The 11,239-nt window shown below is 51.2% G+C and overlaps 1 protein-coding gene across 1 annotated transcript in view; it reads right to left on the reverse strand.

Annotated features, from left to right (window-relative positions):
• Positions 1–313: 313 nt before the first annotated feature.
• Positions 314–11,239, reverse strand: part of arhgef10la (Rho guanine nucleotide exchange factor (GEF) 10-like a) — a 45,504-nt gene continuing 34,578 nt past the window's right edge. Inside the window, 5 exon segments of the mRNA XM_062563892.1 lie at positions 314–2,858; positions 3,125–3,247; positions 5,972–6,143; positions 10,138–10,197; positions 10,199–10,400. Coding sequence (XP_062419876.1) covers positions 2,308–2,858; positions 3,125–3,247; positions 5,972–6,143; positions 10,138–10,197; positions 10,199–10,400 — 1,108 coding nt within the window. The 3' untranslated portion in view covers positions 314–2,307.

The following is an 11,239-nucleotide window of genomic DNA, read 5'->3' on the forward strand; positions in this document are numbered from 1 at the left end:
GGGAGGGGGGGGGGGGGCATGGTGTTTCCTCTGAGTGTTTTCACCTGCAGCTGGAGATCACTTCCCACAATCCCACTGAAGTGCACCGCGCCAGCGGCGACTTAAGGATGGATCCCGAGGATGAAGGACACGAGGAATGAAGGGTACGACGAGGCCAAGTCTCAATGGCCGTCGTTTAAAGGCCTAACTGGAGTACAGCGACCAATGGGGGGGGGGGGGGGGGTTTGGGACACAAACAAACAGAAGAATCGCCATCATGAGCATAGTGACGCTGCACGTGAACTACGGCATCCGAAGTTTCAGAATCAGATCAAACGGTTTAAATATATTTTTTAATTCGGCATAATCTTGTTAGACATTGTTCAGACACGTAACACCTCACAAGAACTGAACCGAATGGAAATGAGCATAATACTGTAATTCCTGTTGGGTTATAACACGTAATGCAATCCTGGGGTTTTTCTTCCAAAAGAAGCCCGAATATCAAATGACTGTTTGGTCATGTGACTGTTTTTGTTCCTTCTCTTCCTTTAAATTGTTTTTATTAATATTATGAGATTATGTTACCAAAAATGATGGCCAAATCAAAAAATAATAAGACTTGAGGTTTCATTAAAGGAGATTCTCTGTTAAATTGCACAAAATGTCTTCTACAGTCTCATTTAAAACATCCACACTGTTACAGTCTGCAGGTTACATTAGTAGCACAGTACGTTCATTTAGAAGTATTCACATTCAGTGCATGGAGGACACCTGTTCATGAGTCAATGTCCACCAAATGGCACCAAAACACTTTGACACGGGGACACACTTTGCGTTGAGGTGGTGGTTTTGGTGACCGTGGCTCCAGCAGCATTAGAAGAGTTCACGTTTGCGACATCACGTGGAGACGACGCCGCGCCAGAGTTCACGCGGTCGTTTTTGTACTTTTCTGCAGCCGATGGGGGGGGGGGGGGGGGGGTTGAGCTGCTGCAGCAGTGGGGGGAGAAGGAGAGATGAACCTCGATGTTGCCTCAGGGACGCACACAACATGAATATTCCCGCTTCATCCGCCTGGAAGGATGAGACGAGATTGTGCTGGAATGCGCTGAATAGAGGTAGCGATGGAGAAGAACGACATACCATAATAACCTTCACTCTGTTCATTGAGAGGTCTTCCTAGTCGGCTACTCGCTACGCCTACCCGCTAAGCACGCCGTGAAATACATGCACACATCTCTTGTGTTGACGCACGCCGTGTCAATAGTCCACGTTTACAGCCCTGTGCTACCAGCAATTTAAATAAAAGAGTCATAAAGTGAACAGAACGCTCCACACAGGGCCTCTGACTGCTTCTGCTTACGGCGCCAATCCAACGTGATCCATTTTCATTTCATCAGTAGAAAGAAACCTGAACGGAGCCCAGTAGCGACACATTGTTGAGTCATTTAAAGTGGTTAAAGTGGAGCGTTTTTTAAAGGGCCGGTCGGATCAAAGACCATCAAATGGAGATGGCATGACGAGATATATTTACCTCATTTGTATCATTAACATTAATATTTGCATTCAAATCCAAGTAATAATAAGAAGTGCTGATGGGACCCAGGTGATATCTTCTTATATATATATATATAAATATACATATCTCCTGGCTGATGGAGGATATCAAACACATCTGTGTGTTACCGGTAATTTAGATCTTTAATTACAACCAACGTAAACGTGATCATCGGTGCCTTTCTTCTCTGCGGATACAAAGAAGCCTTTTTTTTTATCTCATCATGTGACAGTTTGTTGCTGTGTGACATCACCCGGGCCTTCACAGGGCGGTAACACTGTAGAAGCAGTGGCTTTTACCCAAATAAATCTGTGCAAATATGGCTCAATCCAAACCATCGTAACTTTAGTTTTTTTTCCGAAGCAGTGGTTTCTGGGAGGCGTTGTGCGATCCCTTTGGAGGCGACTCATCTACTGTAACCAAAAATCACCTCTGCAACAGCTGCCGCCGAGACCCGGGGGGGGGGGGGGAAATCCTTTTTTTTTTAAGGTGAGCACGGATTCAATTTTGAGACACAAAAGGAAGGTCTCTTACGTTCACATTGTCCGGGACGCGGCACTAATAAAGTGATGCCTCGTGTGCTTTGTGACGCCCCCCTCCCCCCCCCCCCGGCGTTCAGCTCCGAGCAGATGGGATCTCTCCCCCGCTGGAGCAGACACACGATGCCCATCTCCAGCTCCGCGGAGCATGGCGGACTCAACCAAAGGCGCCGGGGGGAGAGGGGGGGGGGGGGGGGGGCGTTACACACGAGTCCTCCGCGCGGCCCCCCCTCACACCGTCAGCGGCAGCTGCCACACCATCAGAGTGTTCTCCAACCCGTCTCCGCTTGCATCCGCCGCCGCCGCTCCTTCCTTCAGCCGGCGGAAGCCCCTCCCCCCGGAGATGACCGCCGCGGAGACCACCCTGTCCCTGCGCCCCCCGTCCCGCTCGCACGGACGCCCCCGGACCCACGTCGTCTCGGGCTCGTCGCTGAGCTCGTAGATGGATCCGTCCTCCACGCTGTGCTCCAGGGACTCGAGGGAGGAGTCGGACGCCGCGTCGCCCCCCCCCGCCGTCAGCGGCTGCCCGGGCAGCGCCGAGGTGGAGCGCAGCTTGTACTGCAGCAGGACGCCGCGCCCTTTGCCCCGCCCCTCGCCCCGGGAGGAGTGCTGCAGGGATTCCTGGGAGGAGGAGGCGTCGCTGCGGTCCTCGCCGCCGAGGGCCGAGTCCGGGCCGTCGGCGAGCGAATCCCTCTTCAGCAGCTCGGGGGACAGAGTGCTGCTGGTGGCCACCAGGAAGTCCACGGGCCCGCAGTGGGCGTTGAGGGAGACCATCCCCTTTCCTACGGGACGACACACACCACGTGTAAATACATACAAGACGTACGGGCGAAAGGTCACCGGCTACCGCCGAGGTCGGGGAGTCCGCGCGGCTACTAGCTGAACCCTGTGGTTTCCAGCTTGGGACGAGGTCACGAGGTCAAGTTTGTGGGAAACTAACGAAACAAAAAGGGCAGTTATTTCTTTTTAATTACCCTGAAACATTGTGTGTGTGTGTGGGTGTGTGTGTGTGTGTGTGTGTGTGTGACCTCACCAACAGGCCGTGTACCTGTTATTTTGGGGATGCCCTCGAGTTTGGGAACGGGAAGCGTGATAATGAAGCCTTGGGCCGTGCCCACCCACAACAGGCCCTGGCAAATCAGAAGGCTGGTGACCCGGAAGCTCTTCTGACCTGCAAAGAGGAAGAAGAAACGTTGACACAAGACGCAGATGGAGTTTCTCACACCTGCACCTGTAGGGCGCCACAGGTCACATGCTGCGGTCGACTAAACGATGGGCTGCCTGGTCCATCTTGTGAGAGAGTGAATTATGAACTCCTTCTATTTCATTCGTACGGGGGGGGGGGGGGGGGTTGGCAGCTGTGCGGCATGATGAAAGAAGTAAACTCTGGTTGTCAGCGTTGAGCTCCGTGATCGATATCTGTGTTTGACGAGTTCAGCACACGCGCAGCATGTGACGTGAGATTATGAAGCAGTGGATTTGTCTACTCTACTTGGGGGGCAGACTGACTGAAAGGAGTTTTGAAGTGGTTTTTAAAATATCAAGTTTCTTGCTGCTTACACACAGAAGTTCTGTTGAATTGATCAAGGAAAAAGGGGCATAAATATCCAGTTCCATGAAGGGAAAGGCCTTCTTTTTTGGGCCTCATTGAAGTTCTCTATTACCGCGAAAAAACCCAGCAATTTGGGCTTTCTCTGGCAGTCATTTTCTGGGTATAAAAAGTGCATCATTGTTGCCTGCGAGCGTGATGCAAGCTTGTTTTGTTGTGTTGCGCTGCGAAGCCTTTCCCCCCCCCCCCCAAAGCAGAAAAGTGTACGGCTGCACTGCACCAGCGGACGGAGGAAGGATGAAATGCACGTCCTTTGTTTCCACTCAACAAAAGGGGTTTTATTTTGCACTCCTGTCCCCCCGGTCCCTCCGTTTTGTGGGATCCCACCGCGGCCTAGTTATCTATGGAGCCATTTACCATAATATCCACGTCGACCATAATTGAATTACACCAGCGGGCCCCCGCGATCGTTGCTGGGGGGGGGGGGCGCTCGTTTCCGCGGAGGAGCTGTAGTTACATGTTTGTTTGCTCTGCGTCACGCTCGTGTTCTGATGATCTGCACCGGCAGCTCGACGGCGTCCTTAATTAATTGCGTTCGCCGTGCAGGGAGAGTGGGGGGGGGGTGGGGTGGTATTCAGAGGGGCGGGGCTTTTAGGTGGGAGACCCGGGAGGGTCACGGTGGTGGGTTGACTGTCCGTCACCTGCTCACATCGTCGATTCTCGTGTGATTTGTCACGTAGGACTTCATTTTGGAGGATCCGAGTATTAAAGGCATCTCTGTGGTTTTACTGCATCTGGGGTTTAAATTACATCGAGGGCCATATGTCGTGGGACTCGTTGATGGAGAGAATCCCTCTTTTCTCTGGTGAGCTCCACAAAGCGCAGCTTAAGTCAGAGATCCTCTTCCTTTTGTGCTCCGTGACGACATGAGCCGAGCAACTCTCCCTTCCCCCCCCACCCCCCCTCCCGGGTCGAGCCTTGAGGTTCGCCAGCCTCTTTGGATTCCGGGTGCAGGTGACCTTTGGGTCAGTGTGCTCTATCCTTTAAGACATACTTTGATCGGGAGAAGAAAGGTTTGTCGTGTAAAGCACGTTCATGTTTCGGTATTCTTTGTTTTTTCTTCCCTCAACTCAACAAGAGAAAACCTGGAGCAGTGCTCTAAATACATCAATCACCTTCTGCTGTGGCTCAGAGAAACGGGACGGGATGGTCCGGACGCATCTCTACTGGAAATTTCTGCCCGTTACAATTTTACTCCTCAGAATTATAATGGACAGAAATGCTTCACAATGACTTTGACTAAATATAATTTCAACCACCCCCAAGTGAGTTCAAACCGCCCAAAAATGTTTTCCGTTGTAACATGTTAACTGTGTTGTCATTTTTAGCGGTGAGTTGCATCAAACACATCGTTCTGATAAAAAATGTATGATTTAAATACATTATAAATGAATGTATTTCTATATAATAAATAGCTTTGGGGGTTCACAATTCCCTCGCTTATATCTATTCTCTTTTGACGCAATAATATCTACGTATATTGTATTTATTATTATTCTCAACCAAATTTGAACAAATGATGGTATAATTTAGCAGTTTTGTTTGATGTTTTACAGAGTCAGCGTTTGCTGAAGCACAAAAAGCGGCTTCTTCGTTGGGCCGAACGAGCCGCCATACGTTTATGGAAAGCCGCGCTGTAGCTTTGTTAGACGCTTCCAGGTGAACACCCTCTCGCGCTGATAAATATTTCATCGGGGCGAAGGGAGCCAAACATCCCATAGCGGACTGCGGAGGGGAGCCGAGCGAAGTTTACGCCACTGCGGATGAGATGAAGTGGGAGGAAAGTGGGACAAAAGGGTAGAAGAATATTCACTAAAAAGGTGAGGATAAGTGGGGAGGCACATGCAGAAAAAAAAGAAGAAAAAAAAAAGAGGTAAATGGGCATGAAGTGCGGACATCTAAAGAGAGACAGGACGGTTTCCATGGGAACCCTTTGAAAGAGGAAAAACTTGAAGGCTCCTATTTTACCGCACCTCAACTACTTTAATTCTTATTTATTAACACCTATCTCTCAAACCATGGCTCTATTACGGCTTAGTGAAGGCCTGGGGGTTGGGGGTTGGAGAACGAGCCCCCCCCCCCCCCCCCCCCGAGGGGGCGACATGCACAGGCCCAGAATAACATTGTGGGTAAGAGAGCACCACCAGCATCTAATTGGTGCCCACTGATTGCTGCAGTTTAACAAAAGACAAAGATAAAACTGTTGTGTGCGATCCTTAAACAATAAATTGTCACAATTGTGGTGCAGCAGCAGCGTCTCGGCGGAAAGCGAGGTCGTGTGTTTACCGGGGTTCAGCAGCGCGGAGCGCGTCGACACGTTGATCTCCTGCAGCAGCTCCAGGGTTTCGGTGTGAAAGAGGCGGATGGAGGAACCCTCGGAGAACGCCATCCACACCCCGCCGCCGGCGCACGCCATGTGCGCCACGCTGATCATGGGGTCGGGGTGGACCTCGAACGTCTGGAATGGGAAGAATCAAACCGGTGAAGCTGTGTTCTCTTGCCACATCTGAACAAAGACTGCATCCAGGTTCATTACCACAACATTTTTTTTAAATCATCAAAACGAAAAGGAAATGGCCAAAATAGGTGATGAACAATGATGAATTCATCAGTTTGTTCATCAAATTCTGTCCAATTAGGGGAAAAGCGTGAAATCAAACACTTTTTCACCAATCCATACGACAATAGACCATAGTTTAGTTTTGACAGCAGAGTTGGAGTCTGGAATTGATCCCGGGGGGCGGGGGGGTGCGGCCTCATCAGGACCAAACGCGGATGCTGTGGATGTAACCAAAGTCCAAATAATTCAACTGTGCCTCCGAAAATTCTCCTTTTACAGCGTTTACAGAGACCTTCTCTTGGCTTCTATCGTTTAAAAAAAATGGAAAAAGAGAGTTTCAGGCACACGGCTTTAATTAATGCTTAATGAGCAGCTTGAAACAAATGCAATGATCCTTATCATGGCAAGGCATGCACCGCCCCCCCCCCCCACCCCCCCCACCCCCCCCCGCCCCCCGAGGCGTGACACGGGCTGGTTTGGGCATCGTCTCTGAACCCATATCACTGAGAGTGCACGAGCTGCACGCGGCTGGTCAATTAGTCGGTGAGTGAAAATTAGAATCCCCCCCCCCCGCCCCCCACCTCCTATGACCCCCTCCCCTCTTACAAACACAAGTGCAATGGCGCGCAGGGATTACCACCTGTTTGCGCGCCCTTGCCACTGGGTCCTCCTTTGTTGAGCCTTTGATGTGCTTCCTCTGTTAATTGACTCCTCATCGGAGGGCGTCTGCTTTGTTTTTCAAGAGGAGCCCAACGTCCACGACAGCAGAGGCACACGTCTCACCACAAATAAGCCATTCCAAGCGTCAGATACAGCGACGGCGCGCTGTAAATGCTGCGCGATGATCACGTTAATAATTACCAAGCGTGGAGGCTTTGAAAAGATGCTGAGAGCAGCTCGTCGATGGCTGTCATGCTGCCATCTTGCTCGCCATATGCCTGGAAGCCACCTGCAAGGCTCTCTGGGAAGCCACATGCACGGCGCGTTGTTTAATTGGAATATGTACGGAACGTATTTAAAATCGTTGACTTGAGGAAACTTTTCATTTTCAAAGAAAAGCAGTTCCCATTCGAGCCAATGCCGCAAACTTGAAGTCCCCAGACATTTCACCGGTGAGGGGGGGGAGCGGAGGGGGGGCAAACGAAATTGAAAAAGCTTGTCGCTTGGTGTCAAATGTGGGACAAGTACAAGCCCCAACTGGCTGCCCTCAGCCAAGCGCCCCCGGTGTTCGCCGGCGGATTCCGGCCAGTGAAGCTTGACATTAGTAATGTGCCCTTTGCAGCCGAAACGCCCAAAAACACCACAGCTGGGTCCCAGCGGCTCATTAGTCCTTCATTACACACCAGGTGACACGGAGTCTTTGTCCTCCCCCCGGAGCGGAGGACAAGGAATAGTAATGATCCGGTAAGTATTGATCCAAGTCCCACTGTGTTAGGCTTTGGGTGAGAGAACCTCCACGTGAAGGAGAGATGGCAATTATAGCAAATTTATCACAAATCAAGCAGAGATGCACTGAACATAATGCTGAAATGTAAAAGCACGTAGAAAAATCACACAAACAATGCACAAAGCACTATAATTACATTCAAATCAGCCCCTGCTGGGCGACAAAATCTTTTATTTGTTGAGATTTTTCTCATTTTCTCCCCAATTAAGTTCCCTCCAAGTTGTCATGGAATGCCACGATTCCTGCTGCCACCGTGCTCCTCACGTGGCCCGAAATCATTTAACAGTTTTACTTACGATTACACATTAATCAGCTCAAATCGAATTTCACATTCGATGAGTGGCCTCCTCTCGCTGGAGGACACGGACGGTGTTTACTGTGAGAAGGTGGAGAGCGGATGCCTTTCTCCTGCGGGGGGGGGGGGCGGAGGGGGGGGCGTGGACTGTGCGCACCGCATCCGTCTCTTCTCAGTGCAAACCAGCGGGACAGATGCAGGACCAAAGAGGGACGAACCCGAGTGACCTTCTTAGTTCCAATCAGAAGGGTCGGTGGTTCGAGGCCCGGCCGATCCTGATGGGCAGGTGTCATCAGTGTGTGAATGGGTGAATGATGTCACGTTAAAGCGCTTTGAGTGACTAGAAAAGTGCTGTATGGTCCATTTAGCACTGACATGGGTGGTCAGCTGACCGTCTCAGTCCACCACTTTGGGGAAAACTAGAACATTCAGACATCGGGCTCAGCGATGGTTTTGGGATCTCTATCTTCAAATCGCTCCCTGTTTTTTGCAACACTTCTCTATTACAGATGTTTTGTATGAATCCCCCCCCCTCTTCCCCCTTGGAGTGTACATAATCAATAACAAAGCTGAGAACACACACACACACACAGCACATAGTTAGCGCCCAGCTGCGTTTACCCGAAACAGACCGGAAAGGTTCTATTAGATAGCGCCGTGTCATCAAAGCATCGACTGTGAAGCTTTAGGGGGGGGGGGGGGGCGTGAATTCAAAAGCGTGGTAAATTTGACAAAATGGTGAACATCCGCGGGGGGGGGGGGGGGAGGTGTGAGTGAAGTGGAGCCGGCGACCGCTGTAGCCTCGCTCCGCTTCATTTCTGATGCAACAGGTGCAGAGACGGCGGAGCCCCCCCCCCCACCCTTGAGTACATATTAGTGAGGAGGAAGAGAAGTAACTGCTGACCTGCTCAGCTCCGAGGGAGCTACAGTCAACCAGAACTGTGGCCTCGGCCGCCGCGGCCCTTCGGCTGATTAAGCTCGTGTCACCGGAGGAGGGGGGGGGGGGGGGGGGCAGCGGCGGGTGGGACGCGGTCCTCGCTCTGTATGCTGGGTAAGTAGCTGTCTCGGGCCCTGATCGCCACGACTGCGTCTGCTCTTCGTTTTAACAGGGAAGAACGTGCACGGATTCACCTTGATATCCCTCCATGTCATACTTGCGTTTTATCCAAGCTTTGCTCCTTTCCCCCCCCCCCCCCTCCCCTCCAACAGAAGCCATTAACGCCGCCAAGCGCAATCACATCTGGGAGCTATAATTAAACGCTAATGGTTTGCAAGTCGGGTATCTGAACACCATATTAACATTACCCTGAAGAGCTTGTCCGTCATTCATTATTGTCTACCACAGCCGGGAGGCGCCCCCCACCCCCGTCCACCTCTAATGACCCCCCCCCCCCCCCCCCCTCCTCCTCCTCCTCCTCCTCCTGCTCCTCCTCCTCCCCACCGTGAACACCTCGAAGAATGACTACACAGAAATGAAAAGCGTGACACGCAGACGACACCCGGGAGGATGCGGTGCAGATAATGGCGTCGCGGCGCTGCAGTCGGATGAGGCTTATTGGAGTTTGTTTGCCTGGTTGTCCGCGGCGCGGCTGCAGGCAGTAAATCTTCGTGGCATCACAGATTACAACGCCGGGCTCTCTCGGGCCGCGTGCATAAATCTTTTCAGAAAATGAAAAGGAGCGGATTTTTTTTTTTTTTTTTACCTCAGACGTCGCGGAAAGAAAAAAGAAAAAAAAACAACAAACAAGCAAACACATAAATAAAGTAGCTCGTCCTGGGCGCTCGCTCGCTCTCTGTCATCCGTTTGCGTCTTCAAAACACGCAAAGACCTGGAATACTTAGCAGCTGGGGAGCTGGCCCGGGTTCGACCTTGTAGGCAGCGATGGAGGAAATATAACAAATCGCCTTAAAGCCTTCTGGTAAAGAAATGATATCAAACAAGAGTTTCAGAAATGCTTAATTACAGCTGAACTCTGTAAAAAAACAAAAAAAATCGGAATTCTGTAAATGATCACTCCAAGAATATTCTCTGATTTTTTTAATCTTCATTTACCTTGGATGCATTAATAATAATCACTTGGTGGATGAAGTCACTCAGTCATGTTCACAGAACATGCCCCCCCCCCCGCAGCGATGATTCGGTGGTTTACCTGAGTGCTGAGGCTGGAGACGTCCACCGCCGTCACCGAGTTCCCACAGCTCGCCCACACACGAGTCGTCCAGCACCAACAGGGTCCGCACTGGTTGCGAGCCCAGTGTCACACGTCTGCACGAGTCCGGGTCCCAGAAATCATCTGGAGGAAAGAAAAAATCCCCCCCCCCCCCGCTCAGAACCACGGGTGTGACGACACAAACCGACTTCCTCACTGACTCAAGACATTTCTCCACTTCATTTTGAATGATTGGAGCAGATTAAGATGCCACCTCACGTGTCTTTATTAAATTAACCACACTTTTATGATTTTTTTTTTAAAAGCGTACTCTCATTCAGCATTTGTTGGGAAATGCCTGTTAGCGAGCTGCTAGCAACACGCTAACGAGTGCGGCGTGCTCCTCAACCTGAGCTCCGCTCGGGTCCTCGCTCTCAGGTTTTTTTTGGTTGTCGTCATGGTTGTGAAGACGGAAACAGGCCCCCCTTTTTCCCTTTGAGTCTTGATCGCGTCGCAGCGACCACGGAGGCGCGTTATGAAGTGAATGGCATAAGCGCTCGCTCAAGCTTTGCGTTGATGAAGCGAAATTAGGGACAGGGTGCACCCGGCCATTTAATTAACATTTTGAGTTGTTCATAGCAGAAGAGCCTTCACGGAGCCTTCTGACGTCCACAGGTTAATTGCTTGGCGTGTTATGAAAAGGTCATTTTTCCAACCTTTTCAAAATCCACTCGTGTAAATGTCCCCGCGGCCCGTGGCGCAAACCACTGCGGATGTTGACGCGACGTCTGGTGACGATGTTGACGTCGCGTATCTCGGGGTTGCGAAAGCCGGAGCTGGGTGAGTCAACAATGCAACAACGCGCTGCATGCATTCACGTGCATGGAGCTCGGAGCATTTCTTGGCTGCGTCGGGCGCGTTTCGGGGGGGGGTCAGCAGCGGCGCAGGTGAAGGGGCACGAATCTCTGGCGGATGCGCCCGAATCCGCAAACGTTGGCCCGGCGCTCTGCGGAGCCCTTTAGCCGCTTCCTCCTCTACACACAAAGCACGAGTGGCAATATTTAATCGGGCGGGCGGCAGCTTGCTGTAATTAATCATCCCT

Source organism: Pungitius pungitius, chromosome 8 (genome assembly GCF_949316345.1).
Source record: "Pungitius pungitius chromosome 8, fPunPun2.1, whole genome shotgun sequence".
NCBI classification, from domain to species: domain Eukaryota; kingdom Metazoa; phylum Chordata; class Actinopteri; order Perciformes; family Gasterosteidae; genus Pungitius; species Pungitius pungitius.